The sequence below is a fragment of the Grosmannia clavigera genome (assembly GCF_000143105.1).
Source record: "Grosmannia clavigera kw1407 unplaced genomic scaffold GCSC_160, whole genome shotgun sequence".
NCBI classification, from domain to species: Eukaryota; Fungi; Ascomycota; class Sordariomycetes; order Ophiostomatales; family Ophiostomataceae; genus Leptographium; species Leptographium clavigerum.
Window position 1 is genome coordinate 346,928 of NW_014040779.1, and position 24,411 is coordinate 371,338.

Below are 24,411 nucleotides of genomic sequence, written 5' to 3' on the forward strand. Positions count from 1 at the left end.
TTTCGCTGGGGTTTTTTTTCTGGGCGGTTGGCGAATTGAAAGCAGATGGGCGCACGGCGTCTGCAGGCGCGACGGGCGTAGAAGAAAAGAATGCTTGGCCGCAGGTGGGAAAGTCAGAAACTCACCAAAAGGAAGGGATAGAAGTGCAGGAATCGTGGCTTGTTGATAGAAGCCCAGTCCAGCTTAGTATGATTTCTTTGGATTCGATGCTTTTTGGCACCTTTTTTGGTAAAGAGGAGACCTTGAAGAGAGGAATTGGCGGGAAACATGTCCCGGGTTGCTGTCGCTCCTTCCTCCTTTCTCCCTCCACCTTTCACACCCTCGCTAAAGGCTTAGCTAAAGGGTTAGCGTGATAAGATTGGCTGCCACTGCATCAGACACGCGCCATCACCCGTTTGGAGCTGCCGCTTCTCCTTTTGCCAGGCGCGGAGTAATAAAACGCACAGGGGACGGAGAGGAGCACAGATAAACAAAAACAAGGCGGAAGCAAGGGAGTTGGCACTAGGGTTGGGCGCTCGTCGTTTCAATTTTTTAAGCCCGCCTTTTGGGCTCATTTCCTCGCATTTTCAGCGGGCTTCAAACAGCCGCATTCCCATCGTACTCGAAGATTAAGTGGTGAGCCCAAACACGTGATGTACTCCGTACAGCCGCGATACCCAGGGACATTGTTTTGCTAGGCAGATGGGTGTACGATGCCGTATCTCACTAATGTATATCATTGTCCTGATTTGCAGATTGTCATTGGCCCAAGCGTTTAGTGGATATGGTCCGTGCATGACTTGTCACGATAATCGGAAGCTGCAATATTAGTGAGGAGATGGAATTGCGAGGATGGGAACCTAAAAAAACTTGCGACGACAGTTCCACCAGGTGCGCAAAACGCCCCGTCACCACGCAGCTCTAGCTAACCGGTAGACGCCATACATTCTGTTTGCTACCAAAGAAGCCAGACAGACGTCGGTCGAGCTCATTTATTACAAGCACAATTCAAGATGCCTCCCGTCAGCACCGGCCATGCAGTGGGCCCTTCAACCTCCGACAAGCGTGAGTAGCCGCTTCTCCAAAGGATGCGAGAGATGTACATTGGGCTGGCTGGCTTGGCTAACACGATCTTTTCCAGTCAAGATGGGCGCCATGATGGGTGGCAGTATGTTGCTCCCGTTTGCAACCCGACGTGAAGAGCGGGGGTGTCTTGGCTAATTTCTTACCAGCTGTGGGTGTAATCATTGGATTTATCTACGGTATGCAGCGGCGAGGTGGTGGTTGCGACGTGCTCTATGGCGAGAAATGCTGACCGACACAGGAACCGTCAACATCTTCCGGTACGGCGCCGGCGTAAACGGCATAATGCGGACTCTGGGCCAATATATGGCGGCGTCCGGGGCGACTTTTGGGTGAGTGTGGCTCTGGCAGTGTTGACCGTGGCTCGTTGTGTTCTGTGCTGATATGTTCTCGCAGATTCTTCATGTCTATCGGCAGCGTCATTCGTAGCGACTCCTCTCCGATTGTGCAAGAAGCCTACGCAAATGCTCGTCGGCGGCCATGGATAATGGCTGCTGAGACAGCCTATCGGCCACGGCCAAACCGTACGGACTAGACGACCGACAGGCTGCGAATTTGGTGCTCTGATTCACTGACCGGCATGTCGTGCCAGCGAAACCCGTGCTTGCTGTTTGATTTTTTTTGCCAAAAGGGGCATCGATCGACAGCCTCTACTCTGATGTATATACGAGAATCTTGCGAGAGAAAAACTAAACAGAAAGGGCTCCAGAGAAGAGGAGAAAGACCGGCGTGTGCTGGGGGTCCGCATTAGACACTCTCCCCGAACAGTCTATGTAACTTCAATTTTGGCAGCATGGATTGTGTTGCTGAATTCTTATTTAGATCTTCGTGTTGGAGCGTGCTTAGCATTGTGGAAACAATAGGCAGGACAGCGCAGTCTGCTTGTCTGGAGACGACGTCGCAATTTACGAGCTCTGCCGTACAACAATCGCACAAGCATGAACACAGCGAGCGAAACAAGCTTTCCGCAAAGCAGACTGCAGCAGCTGACTTCCCCTGAGTTGGGTAGCAGTGCGTGAGTCTGGTGGCACTGAATATGCTGGGCCACTTCAGCTTTCACAGCTTCGAAGAGTACTCGAAGGTGCGTTCGGAAGCCTCGCTTCCTGGAGAACCGCGCCGCTAGTCACACAGACCTCAGGTCAAATAAGCCAAGGGTTGGCTTCTTTGAAGTTTGACGTCTTTTGATGGTGTGGGTGTATGTTGACATTGCTTTCCCCAACATCTCTCGCTCTTGGCAGCGGATTGCCACAGATCTCAGAGACAGCTGCCAATAGACCGGATATGTGTTCGGTTTATTTGTGGCGTATTGGTTTCATCAACAATCCGTGATGATTTGCCATTTCAATGACCGGGGCTCATTTCCTGGCCCATCACTCTCGTTGTTTAGAACTCGGTCGAATCACACCCCCGTTTCTGTGCCTGCGTCGTGTGGATACAGGACTATCTGGTTGACACAGAAGGGGCTGGAGCTCTCAGTTGCACATGCCTTGTGGACTGTCCGCGAGAATGCGTCCCGATCTTCTTGGGCACACCAAGCCGATCTTCATTTTCGGCTCCTTTTCCCCCCTGTCTCGACCCACCGACAACGATACAACGTATATGTTGTATGCCTTTATCAGACGAAAAGCATGTTGTGCCAGCCGATGTGTGTTGTGTCCATTGTGTTCTCGTCACAGAGTCCGGACTCTCCAGAGCTCCGTCTTATTAGTGTCGGAACAGCGATCTCGTGTCGAAAAGGAAGGCCCCGACGCAATTGGTATCAGAGCCTGAGACATGGTGACGACAATCCAGTTTGCCCTTGCCGGGTGCTGGGTGCTTGCTTGTGCAAGGCTAGGCGTCCTACAGAAGCCATTTTTCCAGGATGTGGCCGTGCTTTGTACTACTCACTCTTACACACTTCTTCCCGCTATGAGCTGAGCGAAATCAGTGGCAGACGGCATGTATCACAGCTATGTATGAAGAGATAGTGAACGTGCCTTTGGCTATATAAAGCCAGAGGCTGCAGTTCTTCTCCTGTCGAGATGTGTGCCATAGAGTATTAGCAGCCTGAAGTGTGCAGTGTCTGAGCCAAAACTTCTGTCTTCTTCCGGCGCAATATCAAATCGACGCCTCTCAAGATGGGTTGGTTACATGGGCTCATCGTGGGTCTGCTGCCGCACCTGACAGCAGCACTCTCGCAGTCCCAGACGAACGGGTGCGTTGTCGTTACATCCCCTCTGTCCGCTGCTGAGTGCAGTTTTCTACCCCAATGACTGACTGTGGCCAAGAGGATCGGTGTTTGGTACCAGGTCAGCTCCAAGGCTGCCGCACTTTCTGACGAACAACCCGCTGCCACAGGGCTTTCCCTAGGGAAGCCTGATCGCCAACGGGACGGATGCCTATGCGAACTTTCCGACCACTGGCGTGATCCGGTCGTATGAGTGGACCGTCAGCCGCGGGACCCTCGCTCCAGATGGCTACGAGATGCCGGTGATCCTGGTCAACGGGCAGTTTCCCGGTCCAACCATCGAAGCCAACTGGGGCGACACCATCCAAGTGACTGTGCACAACAAGATCCGAGGCCCCGAAGAGGGAACTGCCATTCACTGGCACGGCCTGCCGCAGCAGGGAACGCCCTGGGAGGACGGTGTGCCGGCAGCGACGCAGTGCCCTATTGCACCCGGCGCGTCCTTTACGTACCAGTTCCAGGTGACCGTGTACGGCACCTCGTGGTACCACGCGCACTACTCGGCGCAGTACGGTGCCGGTCTCCTCGGGCCGCTTATTATCTACGGTCCCACCGAGGAGCCCTACGATGTAGACGTGGGCCCAATCCTGCTAAGTGGTGATGATGGCCTTCTCCTCTCCCAAGACGTTCTGGAGGCCCAGCTGACTCATCCCCAACACGTGACCAAACTGGTATCACACAGACTACTACACGGTGCTCGAGGATGCTGGCGCCCGGCGGCCAACCCGAGGTCTCGTCGGACAACAACCTGATCAACGGCAAGAACAGATTCGACTGTGCGACAAAGGCCGCTGGCGACGACACGCCCTGCACCAGCAATGCCAGCCAGGCCCAGTTCTTCTTCGAGGCCGGCCGGGTGCACCGCCTGCGTCTGGCCAACACCGGTGCCGAGGGCCTCCAGCGGTTTTCCATCGACGGCCACACCCTCCAGGTTATCGCCTATGACTTCGTGCCCATTGAGCCGTACGAGACCAAGCTGGTGACCCTGGGCGTTGGTCAGCGCGCCGACGTGCTCGTCACGGCCGACCAGGGCACCGCCAATACGTCTTCGTCCTTTTGGATGCGCAGCAGCATCGCCTCCTGCTCGACGGCCAGGCAGCCACGCGCCTTGGCGGCCGTGCACTATGTCCAGCCGTCGAACACGACAGCAGCTTCTGTCACCGCTGTCGCACTCCCTGTGCCGTCGAGCTCGCCCTGGAGCGGTCCTGATGTGCCCGATCCCAGCGTCTGTGCTAATGACGACCTGCAGCTCACGCGTCCGCTCTTTGCACAGCAGCTGCCGGCGGCCAGCTGGACCCATGACTTTGATGTAGAGCTGTTTGTCAACGGGTCCAATGTGACGCTGTGGAAGTTTGACAGCGTCAGCTTCCGCGGCGACTACAACGCACCGACTTTGCTGCTAGCTAGTCTGGGCAACACCAGCTGGCCGGAAGAGTGGAATGCCCGGAATCTGTACACGAGCACATCGGTGCGGATGATTGTCAACAACCATAGCCCATCCCAGTACGTGGCGGAAATAGACAGACAGACAGAGAAACAACAAGTGCTGACTGATAGACATCCCATGCACCTGCATGGAAGCGACTTTTACGTCCTGCACGAAGGCCCCGGCGAATGGGATGGCACCATCGTGGAATCAACCAACCCGATGCGTCGGGACGTGCAGATCGTCCGCCCAAATGGCCATCTGGTGCTGCAGATGAACGCCGACAACCCGGGCGTCTGGCCGTTCCATTGCCACATCGCCTGGCATTCCTCGGGGGGCTTCCTTTCTCAGCTCATCGTGCAGCCCAGCAAACTCCAGGACCTCCAGATCCCCAGCGTCATGGCGCAGACCTGTCGCGACTGGGCGTCTTGGACCAAGACACATATCCCTGATCAGATCGACAGTGGGCTGTGAGGAAGGGAGGGCGAGAAAGACAAACAGGCACACACATGTTCGTTATCTGTATCCAAGTAGTTGGTCGAAAATAACACACGGTAAAAACCATGAACCCTAACCTCTATTCCGATACTTTCATGAGACGAACGAAGAACAGGAATCACTTTTCGTACACCTTGCCCCTGTGTGAACCGGTCGGCAGCACTGCCAGAAAGGGGCCAAAAATAAAGGCAAAAGACATGAGCCGAAAACCAGAATGTCCAAAAACACAAAAACTCAACAAATCCAACGTAAATCCGCGCTACGATATATACACGAGCACAATGTCCATCCCACACCTCAGGCGTCGGACCATAGCCGACGCAGGTCCATGAGGGCGATGAAGACGGCCTCGTCGGTGCGGATGTTGCGCGTGCCCTGGTTTGGCAACACGTTGACCCAGTGGTCAAAGGTCTCGCGCACGTTGGCCTTGGTGATGCCGACGCCGGCGAGGTCGGGATCGTTCATGGCCGCATACTCGAGCCCACGCGGGCCGCCCAAGACGACGATGAGGTGCTGGAAGTCGAGCGTGCCGGTGGTGGCGCGCGGAAACACCTGCGACGTCGGCAAGCCGCGCTCAGACGTGCCGATGCTCACATCATAGCCGTTCTCGTACGCGCTCTCGGTGAAGACGGCCGAGAGCGAGGAGCACTGCCGCAGCTGGTAGCCCCAGTAGTAGCCGGCTTCGGTGCGTGGCGCGGCCGGATCGACAGCCTCGCCGTCCTCAAACGACTCGCGCGGAAACCGGAGCGTCACCCGCGTCTTGACCGGAATCTCCTCCTTGATCGACACTGGCTTGCGCAACCCGAGCTCGACGAGCGTCTTGTGGCCTGCGTCCGGCTTGCCGGCCACTGTGAGGCCCTCCATATACGGCAGATGCTCGTCGCGATGTGGGTGGTGCGGCATCTCCAGGTTCGGGAACAGACCCTGCAGCCGCAGGTTCGGGTGCAGCGGGAAGAGCGCCTTGCGCATGAACGGTGGCGCCTCAATGTACGACAGCAGGTGGAACAGGTAGTGGCTCGGGTCTGTGTCGCCCGTGTAGCCGTCGTGGTCGACTGCCTTGGGCCGCGACTCCATCGGACTGTCATCGTATATGACCAGCTCGTCGATCGAGAAGGCTGCCAGCGCCCGCGCCACCCGTGACGGTGCGTTTATCCGCTGCTCCGACGTCGTGCAGCTTGGACTTCGTGTCAGCCACACAGCTCTAGAAAAGAAAAGCTCCGACAGAACACCTACTCTGAAAGGATGCTGGTCGGGATGGCCACTGAAACGGTCCATTCCCGCCCTCCTGTCGCTTGGAATCGTGTGGACGGGTTAAACGCCATGGCTTGGCTTTCACTGGCCTCCACCTTCCGCCTCTGCGTCGAGTCAGAATGGTTGTGCATTTTGCTGCAAGCCTCTTACTGGTGGGCTCCATGTGATGGGGAGCACACTGGAAGCCATTCGCTGAGACCAAAATAAAAACAGCAATTCTCAGGCTCACCTTGAAGCCGTCTCCGTAAGACATCTCGAGAAAATCAGAGTGTGCTGTTCGTATAGCCGCCAATTGTCTGCAGTTGTCTGGGCGGATTTCATTCTTTTTTCGAATATTCGCTGCAAAACTGGGTCCAAGGAAGTAATGGCGGCAGAAACTTTGAAAATATTCACCGCCTTCCTTATTCAGCGTCCGGTGACGCCTTAGTGGCCTTGTCTATCTCACGTCACAATCCCGCGCATTTCCACGTTGTCGACATTACGACGTCTTTGCACCATACCAAACAGTACACTTCTTCCTCCAACAAGCAATCATGGCTGTTCACATTAGCTCTGCAGCCCAGTGGCGCCAGATTCTCAGCTCCTCGAGCATCGTCGTGACCGACTGTGAGTCTCCTGTCCCTGCTCTCTCTCTCTTCTACTAGTCTCTCGAGGCTGACAAATGGCTTGCTTGTCTTCAGTCTATGCCGACTGGTGCGGCCCCTGCAAGATGATTGCGCCGACGTTCGAGTCGCTGGCCACCAAGTATTCCAAGCCCAACCGGATCACCTTTGCCAAGGTTGATGTCGACAACCAGCGCGAGGTCGCCCAGCAGTACGGCGTCCGCGCCATGCCGACCTTCCTCATCCTCCACAACGGATCCGTCGTCGACACCATACAGGGCGCCAACCCGCCCGCGCTCACGGCGGCAGTCGAGAAGGCTGTCAAGCTGGCCACGGGTGCCGCGATGGGCGCCGTCTTCTCTTCGCCTGGGCGGACCCTTGGTGCCGACACCGGCAGCAGCAGAAGCAGCGGAGGCACGGCGGCACGTCGTCCATCAGCAGGCCCTATCCATGGAAGAGCTGGATGGGATCTGAACGGAATGGTGAATGCGCTGATCACGTTTTTCGGCCTTTACTTTACTTCCCTGTTTTCTGTATGTTTCTCTCCTCTCGCCTTCTCAGCTTCGTGCATGGTGCATTCCCCGAACATGTGCTGAACAGTCTTATGCAGTTTGATGGCTACATGGCTGCTCAGAACTCACGGTTCAATGTCCACAATCCGACGGTACCGATCAATACTGCTTTTGCTCCGATACGTACAGCTGGCTCTGGCGGCGGCAGCTCGGCTGGCACTTCCAGTGGCAAGGCAAGCGGCCCGGCTCGCAACCCTGCTCAGCCCCGGCCTACTTTCAAGACGCTGGCCGACCTGTGAGTGGCAGCGCTGGACGTCATGTTGTCATGCTGTAATGTATGCTTGTTGCGTGCTTCTTGATATGGTTAGTGTTATCAGCGATTATATAATGGTCACGTGCTTTACAAATCCGTCTGCTACCGGAATTTTCAATCTCTGCACTGTGATTTGCAAGTCTGAGCTCGTGGCATTGGACTGAACAATTCGCACAACTCGCCATGTTCAGCGGAAAGGAGCTTCAGCGAGCATGTCCGCGGTACCAGACATGGCTGCGGCAGGTCTTTGAGAGCGGCGTCACGGCTGCGGCGAAGAGAGATGGTATGCAGCGACGCTTCTCTGCGGCAGCAGCTTCAGGGCGCTCCAGAGCCTCATTCGGTCGCCAGGTCGCTCAACTTCGCTCCTTCTCGACGTCACGTGGCGCTATACGTCAACAAGCCTCAGACGGTGGTGTGTCTGACGCGGAAGAGATTGAAGCTGTCGTGCGACAGGCTAGAGCTACATTTGGCGACACATTACCCAAAGACTACCTCACCAGCCAGGAATACAAGCTGTATGAACGGCTCTATGGTTCGCCTCTGCATGACACCCGTCCAGAGGATGTACGCATCACGCTGCAGCACCAGCTGGATGAGGGGAAGCACACGTTGCTGAGAGAGACCGATGGAGGGGAGCTAGAGGTTGTGGATTATGCTGTTGAAGGATTGCAGCTACGACAGGATGTCGACACAGAGGCCGTCGGACAGCCGCTGGAGAACACAGAGGTGGAATATATCAGTGCCGTCGTACGGAATCAGAGGGAGTTCAACGCTTTGCAGAAGCTGCAGCGCGACTTTGAAGCAGCCACTCTAGAGGCGGCACGAGTGGCGAAAGAAGAAGAAAATGGAGAAGAGGAACCTGCCGAGGAAGAAGAAGAAGAAGAGGACGAGGAAGAGGACAGAGAGGAAGAAGAGGAAGAGGACGAGGAGCCAGGGGCGATATTTGGAGCAGGTGGTGGCGCTCTCGGGCGGTTGCACCCGTTCACAGTGCAGAACCGGTCGCGGACGAACCCGACGACGCTGCAGCTGCCGAAGGCGGCCTTTGTTGAGCCTATAAGTGAGCTGCTGCGACGGACAGACTCGAAGCACATCCGCGAGGCAGCCGAGAAGGTCTTTGGCGGGCGAGGGCTGCCGCACTCACCAGCATCGCCACGGGGCAAGATCGGAGCAGGACAGAAAGCGATCCCAATGGAGGCAGGTCACCGGCGGATGTCGGAGATTGAGGCGGACACGTTTATCTCGACGGTGATGCCAGGGGTGTACGCGACAGCGATGAGTGCGCTGGTGGAGGTGCGGCGGCGGCTGGGATCAGGCTGGATCCAGGGCCTGCTGACTAAGAGCAACGGCAGCAGCCTGCGGGTGCTTGATGTCGGCGGCGGCGGTGCAGCGCTGGCGGCGTGGAACGAGGTGCTGCGGTCAGAGGTGGCAGCGCTGCGGGAGCGTGGTGCAGCGCCGTTTGACCGGACAGGCTTTGCTGAAGGCGAGGGCGAGCGAGAGCGCAGATCGTCGGAGAAGATGGTGGTTGTGGGCTCAGACGCGCTGCGGCACCGAATCTCGCGTTTCCTGCACAACACGACTTTTCTACCACGACTGCCAGATCTGTTGCACTCGGCAGCCAACGTGGAGCGACACCTGGACGCGCCGGCCAGCTTACAGCCACGCAAGACGTACGACGTGATCGTGGCCAGCCACATGCTCATGCCGCTATACAAGGCATACCAGCGGCGGTCACTCGTGGCGAATCTGTGGGCACAGCTGAACCCAGAGGGCGGCGTGCTGATCATTCTGGAAAAGGGCCATCCGCGCGGCTTTGAGGCGGTGGCCGACGCCCGTCAACGTCTGCTGGACGACTACATCCTGGGGCCGGGCCAAGAGGAGGCAGCCGAGACGCAGGACACGGCCGAGGACGAAGACGAAGCCGTGTCGTCGCCACGCCAACGGCTGCGCGAGCCGGGGATGATCATTGCGCCGTGCACGACCCACGGCAAGTGCCCGATGTACCTGACGCCGGGCATCGCGGCGGGCCGCAAGGACTTTTGCCACTTCAGCCAGCGCTTCATCCGGCCGCCGTTCCTGCAGAAGATCTTGGGCCGGTCGCACCGGAACCACGAGGACGTTGACTTCAGCTACGTGGCCGTGCAGCGAGGCAAGCAGAACGCAAGTGCGGGTCTGAACGATGCTATCGCGCTGCAGCCGCTGCTGCAGGGCCGCGAGGCAGCCGACGCGGCCTTTGCCGGCTACGAGCAGGTGGAGGGCGGTGGTGATGGCGAAGCCGCAGCCGTAGCCCCCCATCCTCTCTCGCTTCCGCGCACGATTCTGGCGCCGCTGAAACGCCACGGTCACGTGATCCTGGACGTCTGCACGCCTGCCGGTCAGCTCGAGCGCTGGACGGTGCCGCGGTCGCTGAGCCGACAGGCCTACCACGACGCGCGCAAGGCGCGCTGGGGCGACCTGTGGGCGCTCGGGGCCAAGACGCGTGTCGTGCGGGCGGCGCGCGTCGGCCGCGCAGGAGCTGGCGGCAGCGGAAAGCCGGACAAGCCGCGGGTCATTGACGTCAGCGTCAACGCGACAGGGATTGTCGGCGCGGCCGAGCGAGAGCGTCGCTCCGGCGAGCGGCGGTCCAAGAAGAGCAGGAGGCTGCAGGAGCGGCGCGACCTGCTGGCGGACTTGCTCGAAGACTGAGGACGAGAACAGACGTGGATATACGTAGATGACCAAGTACGAAAAGCTCGCTCGTTTAAACGCATATGTAGCAAATCGCTCTCCACCTTCTTTGATCCCATGTGCGCTGGTTGCCCCTGCCTTGCGATTTGCGCGAGCTGTGTTTAGTAAGGGACCCCCCACAGCTACTCATTGTCGTCTTATTTTGCAGCACGGAGTACTCCGTAGTCCGTACTATGTATTGTACGGAGTACCAAGGCGAAGAAGTAAGAGCTATCATTGCAGATTGTCCGAGTGGGTCGCTCTTTCCTTTCCTTTACTTATCACATCAAGACGGTCTCCTGTTCGCCGTTTATATCGGAAGAGCTGGAGATTGCTTCTCCTTCTCTAATACGGCCGTTTGGCACTAATTGCCCAGACTTTTAGCAGCAACCTACAACGCTTTCTCCTGAGCTCTCTCCATTCCATAGCTTTACCCTTCCACTTATCGCTCATCAATCGCCATCTGTGCCCCAGAACTACGTCATGTATTACGACTGTCCTGTCTGCGAGCGCAGCTTCAACAGCGGGCACGCGCTCAGCCAGCATCAGAATGCCAAAGACCATTACGAAGGGGTCGATGGTTCGGTCGATGGCTCGGTTGATGGCTCGGTTGATGGCTCGGTCGAGTCAGTTGAGTCGATTGAGGACGAGAAACCCTATTGCCAAGACTGCAACCGTTCTTTCCAGACCGAAGCCAATCTTCGAGCTGTGTGTCCCACCATTCCATTGATTGCTGTCGTCTCGTCCCTCGTATTCTCCTCTCTGGCCTACTGCTGACACATAATGCCTCGCACAGCACCTCCGTTCGCGCATCCACCTGGGCCAAAACATGGCGTGCCCCTTTTGTGCCACCCGCCTCACGACAGCCACCGGCGTGACCCATCATCTCGAGCGGGGAGCCTGTCCCAATGCGACCCAGCTCAATCGCGACGAGCTGTATCGCTTCATGCGGTCCAAGGATACGGGCGGGCGCATCTCAAAGAAGCTGATCGGCTAGAAGGGATCATCCCAAGTGGAGGCCACCGCGAAAGCCTGGAACGGTAGAGGCTACGAATGCTTCCTGTGCAACCGCGAGTTCCGCTCGCTGCAATCTCTGAACCAGCATCTCGGCTCGGGTGCTCGTACGTCCACGACCTTCCCTCTTGTCCATGTTCTCGCTAACACCAGCCAGACCAACGGGCGCTGTATCATTGTCCGCATACGAGCTGTCGTCAGGACTTCAAGACACTGGCCGCTTTCATCAACCATTTGGAGAGCGAGGCGTGCGGCTTCATGCGCTTCTCCAATGTTCAGTCCAGCATCAAGGGCCTTATCAGCGGCGACCGTCTGCTTGGCTACTGAGCTACTACGGGCTGAAAAGGGAGGCATACCTCCGCGAGTCAGAGGCTTCACACCAGTCAATAGACCTTGACGGAAGGAGCCAATCGTGTGCAAAGAATATGTATTGTTTATTTCGAGGACCAGCGAGTCACTATAACAGCTGACAGGAACAGCGAAACGGATGTGTTAATATTTTGTTGCTAATCATTAGTTGTAGTTTCCAGTGGCTGACTTGCCACTGCCAATATATTTTTACCCTGCTACATAGATCCGCAGCAAATTGCTAACAAGTAGATATTATGTCAACGATATACACACAATGCTAACGACCTCTGTCAGAGGCCGGCGTAAGCCTGTCGACTCCTCTTTCTCAGACCTGGGACGTCTGGGGTCCGTCGTAGCTGCCACTCTGCTTACGGTTGTACGAGTGGTTATACGAGCCGTTGCGCCAGTGACGGAAATCGAGAATCGCGGCAATGGTCTCGGCCAGCTGCAGGAGAAACAACGGGATCAGGTTGTACTGCCACCCGCGCATGATGCGAAGGTGGCGGATGAGATTGGCACGCAGGCCGGGGTCGACGAATGTTAGCTGTTCGGTAACAGCAGAAAACCAGCTCTGTGGTGTCCAGGAGTCGAGTGGATACTTTTGAGTGGCGGCATCATGGATCTGGGCTGCAACGTTCTGGTCGATGGTCTGGCCGCTGTGGCGGTGTGTGACCGTAAAGACGTAGCCAAGAGCACCAACAGTCAATAGCAGCGCCGGGATTTGAAGGGCGACCCAGACGTAGTAGAGCACAGCTGCCAGCGTAGCACTAACACCGCCTTTGCGGCTGCTAGGGGACAGCAGAAGCCGGCGACCGGTTAATGCGATGACACCGACGATGCAGATCAGAACCAACGCGGTTCCAGCAGCACCGTTGCTGGTGTGGCCCTGGTTGACGAGGAGACGCAACGGGACGCCGGAGATGTTGTAAGTTGAGGTCGATGACGACGAGCGCACCTCGTAGACACCGCTGGGAGCTCCGCTATGAAGGAAAGCTACCATGCTGGTGACAAAGCCAAGCTCGATGGCGGCGTCGATGGCCAGGAGTCCAAGCGCAATGGCAAGGAAAGTTGTTGGAGTTGCCATTGCTTCTGACGACTGTATGGACAGGCAAAAGGGTATCTCGTTACGTCTCAGATGATTGAGGAGCACACTGAGCAAGAGGTTGAGGGTGAGGGAGAAAAATAAAAGAACCGATCGCAGAGCAAGGCCAACAAGCGGCTTATATCATGTCGCTCGTGGTGCAAACCGACAAAGGCGATGCAGTGAGGGGAGTGGTCAAGAAACGCCAAGAGAATCCTGCAGCAGCAGTGGGATCCAGATATAGAATTATATGCATAAAGAAATAGAGAAAAAATACAAGAGAAAAATGGGTGTAGAGCGAAAGGGCTGCCGTTGGATGGCAGGGAGGCGAGCGAGGGCGCAGGGCCCGATCATCGACCTGCTCCTCCGTCAGCAGTCTGCCGTCAGACCAGGCAATGCAATATTAGTCGCTTGTCTGTCCTCTGTCCACTTGGGTACCAAGCATCTGACATGGCTGTCAAGTTAGCCCCGCCGCGCTGACGGTTAGACAGACATCCACAAATATTTGGCGTAATTGTTCTTTTTCCCTCTCTGAATCCTTTGCCTTGCCATTCTCCGTAATTCTTTCTAACGTGCCATAGTGGTCAGGTGTGCCGCTAGACAAAGCTGAAAGCTGTGGCTTTTGACGAGACTAGAGCAGACAACAAAAGCAAGACAAAGGCGCAGCGAAAGTGCAACAAATTTGCAGTCAGCCGGAGTTTCCCACCGACTTTCTCTGGGCGATTATAGTGTTCTCGCTCTTGCCGGATCGTTGTTTGTGATCTTTCGGTTCCAGTCTTTCGGTTCCTTTGAATATCCCGATGGTATCAAGAGCCCTTGGTCACTCCTAACCCGACGAGATCTGTTTGAGCTAATGGCGCCCGCCGTTCTAAAATAAGAAACCCCATGATGATCTTTCCCCACCTCCGGTTGTGGGTGTAGCACTGTGATGGTTGGCTGTTGCACGGCATGATTAGCTCTATCCAATCGCACCTCTTTGTATCCACTCTGACAGGCTAAAAGGTATTAAATACTTCTTTGGGCTGCCCGATGGGTTGGGCTGGGCCACATGTCTTGTCGTGCGGTTCCGATCAATCCTACCTTTGTCTTGAGTTTCGTGCTCTTCCGGCTTGCTCCGCCAGGGCTGTTCGTATAACTCTGCAGAGGCTCTTCCCCCACCAGGCTTGGCGTCCGGGTGTGTCAGACATGGAGAACGGCAACGATGAAGATGCAGCCTGCCATCAGCCGCAAGCTGTTGCACAATGAGAATCCATGCGAGAGCAATTTAGGTGGGGGCCTTTGAGCAGCACAGACAGGAGAGAAGATGCAGAAAAGGCGTAAACAGGGTACATATATAGCACGCAGCAGATATGTTGGGATGAGGGAGTATAGAGAAGGCCAAGAAGGTTGCAAAGACGGGAGAAATAAGGACGCAAGAACGATTGAAAATAACCGAGGTAAAGTTGAGACGGTGGACTGTGAGCTGCATAGCACAGTTAAACAGGGTTGTTCCTTCCCGAGGCAGGCGCCGCCACGATTTCCTTTTTTGGCAAGCACGCATGAAAGCACACAAATATCACTAATTAGTAATAGCACAGATGCTGATTATACCAGGTCGACTTGGAGCATTGATGGAGTGAGAGTTTGCAGGCACTGTTGGCACTGCTGGCAACTCAAATCATGCTTCTTCTGTATCGAGACAAGCTCTGCACACGAAGTGTTGAGGTGCGCAAGATAGAAAAGCTCTTTACTCTTAGGTTCGAGGAAAAGTACCACATAGGCCCATATTACTTCTGAAAGTCAGGCCATGGAAGAAATTGCGGCCACGAAAAGGCTTGGCGTCGGCAGGTCTTAACGGTCTTGGCTCGATGGGGACGACCAGTACAGGTTTGGTGATATATGGGGAGACATATTGGTGGCTGGATGCAGATGTCCTAGGCACAGAGGAGACGCTTATATGGGTTTCATGGCCGCTCCTTGTCAGGACCCAATTCGTAGGAACTTGCTTGATAATATGCTAATTACAGCGTGTAGCCGTGCCTATTTTTCTTCAATCAAGCTTCTATCTTCACATCCTCTAATCGTCTGCTCGTTTGCTCGCCATGGATATGTCCGCCACCACCACTGCTGCAGCTGCAGCTGCTACCAGCAGTGCTGCATCTATGAGCATGGGCAGCAACAGCTGCCAGATCTCTGTGGGCTCTCTCCCGTTCCATGTCAGTCTCCTCCAAGAAGATGAAAACTCACCGCCTCTTTCTCTCGCAGATGCTGTGGAACTGGCACACTATCGACGCCTGCTTCGTCTCCGAGTCCTGGCATATCACCTCGCGTGGCATGTTTGCCGGCTCCTGCATCGGCGTCATCTGTCTCGTCATGAGCCTGGAGATGCTGCGTCGGGCTGTCAAGGAGTTCGACCGCTTCATCGTGAGGCGTCACCATGCTGCCCTAACGGCCGCCAGCCCCAAGCATGGAAGACCGGCTTGCGATCCCGTCCTCGCTTCCGGCTTCCGGCCCACCATCTTTGAGCAGGCCGTGCGTGCGCTCTTGCATATGCTCCAATTTGCAGTGGCATATTTTGTCATGCTGTCCGTGTTTTTCCCTGCTATACAGCCATGCCATTCATAACAGCAGCCGATCCTAATCGGTACCATCTTACAGGCTTGCCATGTACTACAATGGCTACGTTATCATATGTATCTTCATCGGCTCCTACCTCGGTAGTTTTATCTTCCAGTGGGAAGTCCTTGGCGGGTGAGTGTCAATAATATCTCGAGATGGGCGGCACACAAAAGCTAACGTGACAAACGAAAGATCAAAATTGGGGGCCACTAGTGCTGCATCAGAAGCCACCGTGTGCTGTGGCTAATAGCAAAAAAACACTTTTCCTGTATGTATGCGTGGCCATGGAAGAGTAGCTGCTTGCGAGTGTTATACCTTCTAACTCCGGGTCTTAACTCATGTATATTATATTCATGATATATAGGACAAATACAAATGTGTGGGTAGGCTTTGTATGCACAGGCAAGTAAAGAGGCTTTTTAGCGAAAACTAGAACGTATTCGCGCAGAATCGCCTCGTTGAGGCATGTGCTAAGGATTAGAATCGATGTCGTTCGATAATAGATGAAGGATGTATCGATTCAAACTTGCGCAAACTTGCTCAACCGATGTCATTTACCATTGGACAACTGTACATGTGGACCGAGCCCTTGCTTTAACGAATGTTCACATGAAAAAAGGTACAGCCGATTCAGCAACCTTGCTTGCATTTGTTTGTGCCACCTCTTTATTTCGGAGTCCTGACAATAACATGGTTAGAGCGTTTTGAGCCACTCGTTTGTGCTAAGTTTAGAACATAGTATCTTATGATATAATTTTCGATCACATGACCTGAAGATGTGTTAATCAAGCAAAGAAAACTCAAAACTTACCAAATCTCTCTGTGCCAGTCTCTATCAGTCCCTGAAACAGTTGGTAGACAGAAGGCAATGGAGATAAACAGCAGGCGCGGGAGCGCGACGGAGTGAAAGTAAACAAACATATTTTAGTCAGAAACGTCCCCTTCATAGGTCATGGGATGGCGAACTTCTCGGCGGTCAGAAGGACTATTTAGTAGCGACCACCGACAACTCGCCTGAAACGATGTACTCGTACTCCGTATTTTCAGATTGTAAAAGAGGAGTGAGAGAATGGCGGAGCTCGGATGTAAACAGTCCCGACTAAGGCGAACGCCGGTTGTAGATGCCCCGTAACTCTAGGCGGAGGAACTATTAGCTCCAGATAGACTACAACGTGCCCAGCTTTTGTGCGGAGTACGGAGTACGTAGTAATATATTATTCATTTACTCATAGTTCCGAATACCACCGACGGCCGCATTGTCTCGGCAATCATTCATTACGACGTACAAGCAATTTATAACTGGGGATGGTGTACGCGTACGCGAAGATCACGGTAAGGCACGCCCAATATTTATTCGTAAAGCAAGGAATCCCACTCCGAAAGGCGGGTTATATAAACCAGTAACAAACCGAGAGGTGTCAAGTTGAGCACTGATAACGACTACACTCCTTTCGCTCCTGTCAGTTTCATACCGCGACAACGATAACGACAATGTTCTCCAAGAGCAGGGCTTCCTTGCTTGCCTCGATTGCAGCTTTGGTATTGCCTTCTTCCTCCACACCAACCCACAAGGAGATCACTATCCCAAACTCGGGTCCAACTTGCTATGATTTGTTCATTCCGTTGGAGGTCACAAGCCGGAATCGCCAGTTCAGTGAAACCACTCTCGACAGTGTAAGCTCCGTTGGGAGGGAATTAGCTGCTCTGAAGTCGTCGACCGCACCTTTCGTCACCGTCACTCAGAATGTCAACGTCAGTGCTCGGTATTGCGAGCCTGAAGTCGAGGTTCCCGGCCGCGAGAATTCCATCCAGGTCCTCGTTCACGGCATCACTTACAGCAAAGTTTATTGGTCCGCACTTGGTTTTCCTGGCTACCAGCCGCAGAACTATTCATGGGTAGACTTCGCCTCCAAGAACGGATATGCTACCCTGGCCATCGACAGACCTGGAAATGGAAACTCTAGTACCCCAAACCCGTTTACAGAGGCTCAGATTCCCTTCTTCGCTTCTATGCTTCGAGACATTGCAGATGGACTAAGATCAGAGAAGTGGCTTTCTCATTCCTTCGACAAACTCATATATGTTGGCCATTCATTAGGCTCAGTGATTGGCAACGCCATCGCGGTAACATATCCCGACAGTTATGACGCCATGGTTCTGACGGGATTTTCCAAAGAAGTCGCTTCAGTTCTCGTCAGCATGGGGATAACAGTACCGGCTGCTACGTTCAATTCCAAATTTGCAGACCGCAGCACTGGCTACATTGTTACCTCCAGCGAAGAGGGCCGGCGAAACTTTATGTATGGCACAAATGATACATACGACCTTGCAATCACTGGTCGTGATTACAACCAACAGGGTGTCACTGCCATTGCTGAACTAGCAACAATTACGTTCCCGGTAGCTTCGAATTTCACCGGAGCTGTCACTGTCGTGACCGGCCAGCAGGATGTAGCGTTCTGTTACGGAAACTCGACCATTTTGGGAGACTGTGGCCAGGGAGACTCATCTTTGCCTGCTCAGGCACAGACTCTTTTCCCGAACGCTTCGTCTTTCGCTTATTATGTCCCGGAGCAAATGGGACACGATCTCAACTTGCACTACAAGGCACGTGACGTCTTCAAGTATGTTCACGACTGGCTTGCAAAAACCGCGTTCTGATTGCCTATCGAACAAACATTGAACGGACCGCAGTCAACGAGATGGGCGTTACCGTGACATATATTATACTTTCTGTATATAGCATATTTATTTTCTCACAGCCCCCTTTAACGTATAAATAGAATAATACAGGAAAGGATCTCAGAGGATCCTATAGAAGTATAACGTCAGAGAAGACCCGTCGTTGCAACACCATATCTCCCATTAAGCCACTGGCGGATCTTTCCATGCACGATTCGTTTTCATAGCACCAAAGAATTTGTTGGACGTGATTCGCCTCAGGCAAGGATAGAATAAGCATATATGTCTTCCATTCATACGGCCGCTTCGGTCTCAGCGGTGTCACTGACTCGCCAACGGTGGCCAAGGCGACATTACCAATGTACAGCCTCTCACCCCAGCTATCGAGCTAGCCATTTTGTATCATTGACCAATTTTCTCTGCTTTTCATAACACAGCCTACACACAGCTGTCTAGTAAGGTACTACGTGCCGCCCTAGGCCACGTCCCAGAAGCGGTATTCGTATTCAACGGTAGGCTGTTACGTTGACCGCAGTGCGGAGTACAGTCTGTGAAGGCGGCCAGCAGCGGTGCCTTGAACCGTGACATCCGCCCTATACGACACCAGTAAGTTAACCGAGAAGGCATCCTTATTTTGGGTCAACCGAGAGGTCAACCGAGAGGTCGACTAACGACAAATAGGCACTGTTAGGATACTACCAAGGTCAACTAATATGTCATCGATAACGTTATAGTTTATATTAATGGGAGTAGCTTCTAGTATCCTGATAGTAGGCAGCTAAATAGTAGTAACATATTTTAGTTTTGTACTCCGTATACTAAGCTATAAGGTATCTAGAATCGAGGCTAACACCGGGCGCCATAAAGAGCCCTACTAGTACTATAAAATGACAAATATTGCATCTCCAATATGACGGAGGCGAGGGCGGTAGTAAGGACGAGGAAGAAGGCGAAGACAAAGTCAACATACCGATAACGCACAAGCAGCATCTTCGCCACTTTCAATTGCTTAGAACGAGTGTGGCGGTACGTTTGACCAGAGCCGCAAGTTGAAGTAAGCTTCCTCCGTGTCATTTCGTTGCTCTTTTGTACGGTGCGTGTCCTAAAAAAACAATGATCACGAACGTGACCACGAGCTGCCCAGAGAATGGTCCAGGTGAGGCATCCAAGATCCATATCAAATTGTGTACTCCGTAGATGCAAGCCACTTCCCCACAGACTGTATTGCAAGCTTGAGAATGGAGCACATTGTGCGCTCTGATTGGTCAGAATGAATTAAATTGGGAGCCAGCTCCAATGAAATCTCTATACCCCAGAAGGTGCGCCATGGACCTAGTACGGAGTACATCATGCAAGACATCCGGCCAAAGGATACATCCTATAGGGACCAAGTATGTCGGCATAGCTCGGAGGTAGTTTCTCACTTTGGAGATGTGGTTGAGGCAGTCAGGATGTCTAAGCGGCACAGTTGCCTCGATGCATTTTATTCTGTACGAGTCAACATGTACGGCAGTATCACGAATGATTTCCAGGCGTTTCAGGGCAGAAATGCGTCTTGGAGTGCAAAGACAGATGAACATGACCATATGGTTCCGCCGTTGACAAGGAAACCCGCCTTGGTAACAAGAATGGCGCCGATAAAGTCGGATTACCCGACGCGATACCTAGGAAGCGAAGAAGACCTAACAAAGGAAACGCTTCTACATCGCAGAGGCCAGGGTCGGGGCAGACGCACAAGTCTGGCTGGATAGGACTGAGATCGGTGCCTAGTATCTGGGCATCCGGAAACTGGAGGGCTGGCGGTAGTCAGAGTAGTTCGGGCGAGAGAGCGAGAGAGCGAGAGAGATGGAGATTTACCAAACTCGATAGCCCAGATTCCAGTTCCGGTGGCGATGTCGAGTGCCCGCCTGGGCTTCTCCAACGGAGCCAGAAATAGCTTTCCGTGGGTCATCAGCAGGGAATGGGTGTGCTGCAGATCTGCTGCATGTCAGTGGGTCTTTTTTTGTCTTTTCTTTCTTTCTTTCCTTTTATTTACCTTCTTTCTTTCCTTCTTCTTTTATCTTCTTCCTGCTCGATCTACCCAGCCTTGACTGCTCTTGCGCATCGTTGGGAAGAGGGTATTCTGTGAAGCCCACTCGTATTAGTCAGCAGGAAATCAGGCAAAGGAGCGGACGACCGACTTCCAGCCTTGTACCCATGGTACGTCTGGCCGTTCTCCTGGACAAACTGGTACGCGCCGATCGAGCGGAGAGACGTGATCGTGGTTCTGTCCATTTGCCGGTCTGGTCAGCAGGAGGACACGTCTCGGGAATGGGGCCGGCCATACGGCGTGAGCTAGACGTTTTGGTCTGACTCCTGCATAGGAAGAGCAGAAGGAAAAGTCCGTGTGGATCCCCGAAGAGCAGGAGTGTCTGCTGCCCTCTACGTATCTTACGGAATCGATATCATCGCTGCCGGTGCTCCACGAGATCAGGGACAGCCGTTGGGCAGTGCGGATGTGGACAATGGGCTCTGCCTGGGCGGCCAGCTCACGAGTGCTCGGGATGGAGTCGGTCTCGGGATCCATGCGTGTCACTATTGCTCTGCCGTTCTGGTTTCTTGTCCAGCAGGCAGTGCCAACAGGACAAGCCGGCGCCAGCAGCCGCGAGCGCTCGTTAAGTAGGAAAGGGTCGACATGAGGCACTAGATTGAAAGGGGAAACGCGGATCCGAGACGGGACGGCAGGATGCAGAGGGCATGCTTACGTCGTAACTTTTAGGAGCTTCCTTGCCTGCAGGGCCTGTTGCAAGAACCTGTGATTACATAATCGAACAGGACCCACCAAACGGTTTGTAGCGCTTTGTGCTAAAAATCGCCGATTCCTGATCAACCTCTGAACACACTTCGTCCGCTCCCTATACGGCCCAGTACACGTCCACCTGAGCGAGCTCGACCACGTTGGCCCAGCCGGGGAAGCGGGCCTTGGCCCACAGGGTGACGACGTCGCCGACGCGCAGATCGCGGACAAAGGCACCGTCGGCGGTGTCGGGACCGCGGCCGAGGCGTTCGAGGTCGTCGCGGGCGGCGGGATCGTCGGCCAGCCGGTCTAACCAGGACCAGGTGATGTCGTGTGTGGTGGCGGTGCGGACGGCCGTGCGATTCGACTGCAGCCTCTGGCTGCTCGGCAGCATCGGGTGGTGGAGGGTGAGCTGGACGGGATCGTCTTCGGCCGGCCGGACAGCCGGCTGGACAGACCGGAGGGCATGATGGCGTGGCGGCGTGTCGGAGCCCAAGACAGACGTGCCAGCCACATCGACGGCGTCGTACCGCTCCAGACCGACGTCAAACCAGGAGTAGGACGCCTTGTAGGGTTCGTCCTTCTTGGGCCCGCCGCCGCCCCAGCCTTGGTCGTGGCTGATCAGGCGGAAGCGGATCTTGCGGCATGGATGCTCCAGGGCTGGGGCTCGTCGGCCCAGCCAGTGGACCAGCTCGTCGCGGCCGTACTCCTGCTGCAGCTGTGCGGGCTCGAGTGGCTCCGTCGTGTAGGACGCCTCGTCTGCGTGCGGCGGGCGCTCGAAGCCCAGTGGCGGGGTGCGGAACTGTCTTGGTCAGTCATTCATTCCAATCTCTCTTTCGTCTTCTCTCCACGCACCAACATGACGTTTTGATTCTGTGATCCAATCCGCTTCTCTGTCAATTCCGTCTGGCGGTAGTCGATGCAGGTCGTGGTGTGTGGCCAGTACTCGGCCAGGTCAACGATCTCGTCCACCAGCTCCAGCGGCAGATGAAAGGCCTGGCCCATCATAGCCTTCACCACAAGGACGTCGGCAAAGCTGGGCCCATCCCCGTCTGTAGCCTCGGTGGCGTCGTGCTTTGTGCCGTTATTCCCGGACAGAATCGGGAGTGTCATCCCGTTGAGCCGCTTGCGTAGTGACGTGAGCATGTTGTATGGTGGTGATGGCCTTGACAAAGAGGAATGCGAGGAAGTGAACATGAAGTCTTTTGGTTATCACCAGGCCCCGTATTGCTGGAGCCTGGACCCGCCCAGTCTGATCACCTTCCTATTGTACTCGCGAGTGACGTCACCCATGGAGGATCTTAGTCAGTGTATTTGCTTACTACTCATCGAGCTCCATCCCAGTCACGTGAAATGGCATGATCGACTAAATCTTAGCTCAGAGTAAATTTCCCAATTCAACAGTGTAATGCAGCTGTAGAGCCTCCCATCCCGTCTTCCTCCTCTCGCTTCTTCTCTTCTTTTTCACTTTAGCATGTCTCCACCGGGGCAGCACGTGCCCATTGTCGTTCCGCCCTCCGAGAAGACAGCGCGTCCGACATGATGAGTGCGGGCAGGCTGTCTGGCCTGCGAGTCGGTGCACGGCTGGCGAGCATTGGATTTCTGTCTAGGCGACAGGCAACAGCCGTGCAATCGCGACGATGTCTGCATGTGACGGCAGCACGTCGGAGCGGGGCATCGAATCCGGCGATGGCGTTTCCGTGTCTGGACGCGATCGAGGACCGATCGGCCAAGTTGCGGCAGGCAGGATCGGGAGCATCTGGCTCCTCAGCAGCAGCTCGGCCCTCGACCGAGAGCGGTCCGGAGCCATCATACACGTCCGGGGCGACGCTGCGGTACCACTGCCGCGAGCCGCTGGCGCTCGACTGGGGCGGAGTGCTGCGCGAGTTTGACATCGCGTACGAGACCTGGGGCCGGCTGGCGGCCGACCGGAGCAACGCGGTGCTGCTGCACACGGGACTGTCGGCATCATCACACGCACGGTCGAGCGAGCTCAACCCGGCGCCTGGCTGGTGGGAGCGGTTCATCGGACCCGGACCGGGCTTCGCACTCGACACGACACGCTTCTTTGTCATCTGCACCAACGTTCTCGGCGGCTGCTATGGATCGACGGGTCCGAGCAGCATCGATCCGGCCGACGGACAGCGCTATGCAACCCGTTTTCCCATCCTCACGCTCGAGGATATGGTCCGCGCCCAGTTCCGGCTGCTCGACGGCCTCGGCATCGATCGGCTGCACGCCAGCGTCGGCGCATCCATGGGCGGCATGCAGTCGCTCGCAGCCGGCGTGCTCTTCCCCGATCGTGTCGGTCGCATCGTCTCCATCAGCGGCTGCGCTCGCAGCCATCCGTACAGCATCGCGATGCGCCACACCCAGCGCCAGGTCCTCATGATGGACCCCCACTGGAATCGCGGCTTCTACTACGGCTACGATCGCGTTCCTCCTCATGCCGGCATGAAGCTCGCCCGCCAGATCGCCACCGTCACCTATCGCTCGGGTCCTGAGTGGGAGCTTCGCTTCGGCCGTCGTCGTGCTGATTCTCGCAAACCCCCGGCTCTCTGTCCCGACTTCCTCATCGAGACCTACCTCGATCATGCTGGCGAAAAGTTCTGCCTCACTTACGACCCCAATAGCTTGCTTTACGTCAGCAAGGCTATGGACCTCTTCGATCTAGGTCGCCATGCCCAGGACGCTGCTGCTGCTCGTCGGAATGCTCGTGCTGCTGCTGCCGTAGATCCTGCTTCTTCGCTCGTCGACCCCGTCGCTCCCGCCTGCAGTCTCACCCTGCCCGATCAGCCCTACGAGGAACAGCCGGAAGAAGTCGCCGCTGCTCTCAACGACTACGGCAGCTCTGCTGCAGAGACCTCCTCTTCGCCTGTCTGGTCTCCTCCCGAGGATCTCGTTCATGGTCTCGCCCCCCTGCGCAACCACCCTACTCTCGTCATGGGCGTCGCCAGCGACATCCTCTTCCCTGCCTGGCAGCAGTACGAGGTCGCCGAGGCCCTCAAGGCTGCCGGCAATCGCAACGTTAGCCACATCGAGCTCAGTGAGCAGCAGAGCATCTTCGGCCACGATACCTTCCTCCTCGATCTCGAAAACATCGGCGGCAACGTCAGCAACTTCCTCGCCTGAGCTTGCAGCCTGTCCTATTTCTCATTTTATTTTGTGTTTTCCATCTTTCTGTATACACGCTGAACGAAAATAAAATCACACAATAAAACTCCGCTCCCCCATGTAAACGTATGAAGTCCTTCTAACCCGTTGCCGCTTTTATATAAGTGCCTGTCTTGCTGCTCGTGCTTGTCTGCCAGCCCA

General features: G+C 55.2%; 10 protein-coding genes across 10 annotated transcripts; 6 read left to right on the forward strand and 4 right to left on the reverse strand.

The window, feature by feature from the left end:
• Positions 1-992: 992 nt before the first annotated feature.
• Positions 993-1,597, forward strand: CMQ_4949 (mitochondrial genome maintenance protein; the record flags this gene model as incomplete). Its single annotated transcript, XM_014315885.1, has 5 exons — positions 993-1,044; positions 1,121-1,147; positions 1,212-1,241; positions 1,304-1,394; positions 1,459-1,597. The coding sequence occupies 5 exons, from the start codon at positions 993-995 to the stop codon at positions 1,595-1,597; spliced, it is 339 nt and encodes a 112-aa protein (XP_014171360.1).
• A 1,582-nt stretch (positions 1,598-3,179) lies between these two features.
• On the forward strand, positions 3,180-5,189 carry CMQ_4990 (laccase-1 precursor; the record flags this gene model as incomplete). The annotated part of the gene is made up of 4 exons (XM_014315926.1): positions 3,180-3,256; positions 3,417-3,864; positions 3,972-4,792; positions 4,847-5,189. The coding sequence occupies 4 exons, from the start codon at positions 3,180-3,182 to the stop codon at positions 5,187-5,189; spliced, it is 1,689 nt and encodes a 562-aa protein (XP_014171401.1).
• Positions 5,190-5,510: 321 nt separating this feature from the next.
• On the reverse strand, positions 5,511-6,595 carry CMQ_5066 (deoxyribose-phosphate aldolase; the record flags this gene model as incomplete). The annotated part of the gene is made up of 2 exons (XM_014316002.1): positions 5,511-6,387; positions 6,447-6,595. The coding sequence occupies 2 exons, from the start codon at positions 6,593-6,595 to the stop codon at positions 5,511-5,513; spliced, it is 1,026 nt and encodes a 341-aa protein (XP_014171477.1).
• Positions 6,596-6,997: 402 nt separating this feature from the next.
• CMQ_4931 (37S ribosomal protein rsm22) lies at positions 6,998-10,573 on the forward strand (the record flags this gene model as incomplete). The annotated part of the gene is made up of 5 exons (XM_014315867.1): positions 6,998-7,070; positions 7,145-7,599; positions 7,677-7,873; positions 8,083-8,716; positions 8,885-10,573. 5 exons carry the CDS (start codon positions 6,998-7,000, stop codon positions 10,571-10,573), a joined length of 3,048 nt encoding a protein of 1,015 aa, XP_014171342.1.
• An 850-nt stretch (positions 10,574-11,423) lies between these two features.
• Positions 11,424-11,935, forward strand: CMQ_4957 (zinc finger protein; the record flags this gene model as incomplete). The annotated part of the gene is made up of 3 exons (XM_014315893.1): positions 11,424-11,439; positions 11,608-11,715; positions 11,766-11,935. 3 exons carry the CDS (start codon positions 11,424-11,426, stop codon positions 11,933-11,935), a joined length of 294 nt encoding a protein of 97 aa, XP_014171368.1.
• On the reverse strand, positions 11,598-11,962 carry CMQ_4947 (uncharacterized protein; the record flags this gene model as incomplete). Its single annotated transcript, XM_014315883.1, has 2 exons — positions 11,598-11,776; positions 11,797-11,962. The coding sequence occupies 2 exons, from the start codon at positions 11,960-11,962 to the stop codon at positions 11,598-11,600; spliced, it is 345 nt and encodes a 114-aa protein (XP_014171358.1).
• A 322-nt stretch (positions 11,963-12,284) lies between these two features.
• Positions 12,285-13,043, reverse strand: CMQ_4980 (uncharacterized protein; the record flags this gene model as incomplete). The annotated part of the gene is made up of 1 exon (XM_014315916.1): positions 12,285-13,043. The coding sequence occupies one exon, from the start codon at positions 13,041-13,043 to the stop codon at positions 12,285-12,287; it is 759 nt and encodes a 252-aa protein (XP_014171391.1).
• A 2,078-nt stretch (positions 13,044-15,121) lies between these two features.
• On the forward strand, positions 15,122-18,299 carry CMQ_5041 (ctr copper transporter family protein; the record flags this gene model as incomplete). The annotated part of the gene is made up of 4 exons (XM_014315977.1): positions 15,122-15,235; positions 15,285-15,604; positions 15,678-15,770; positions 17,312-18,299. The coding sequence occupies 4 exons, from the start codon at positions 15,122-15,124 to the stop codon at positions 18,297-18,299; spliced, it is 1,515 nt and encodes a 504-aa protein (XP_014171452.1).
• A 2,915-nt stretch (positions 18,300-21,214) lies between these two features.
• CMQ_5011 (uncharacterized protein) lies at positions 21,215-22,242 on the reverse strand (the record flags this gene model as incomplete). Its single annotated transcript, XM_014315947.1, has 2 exons — positions 21,215-21,898; positions 21,952-22,242. 2 exons carry the CDS (start codon positions 22,240-22,242, stop codon positions 21,215-21,217), a joined length of 975 nt encoding a protein of 324 aa, XP_014171422.1.
• A 393-nt stretch (positions 22,243-22,635) lies between these two features.
• On the forward strand, positions 22,636-24,228 carry CMQ_4937 (homoserine O-acetyltransferase; the record flags this gene model as incomplete). Its single annotated transcript, XM_014315873.1, has 1 exon — positions 22,636-24,228. The coding sequence occupies one exon, from the start codon at positions 22,636-22,638 to the stop codon at positions 24,226-24,228; it is 1,593 nt and encodes a 530-aa protein (XP_014171348.1).
• Positions 24,229-24,411: the final 183 nt, after the last annotated feature.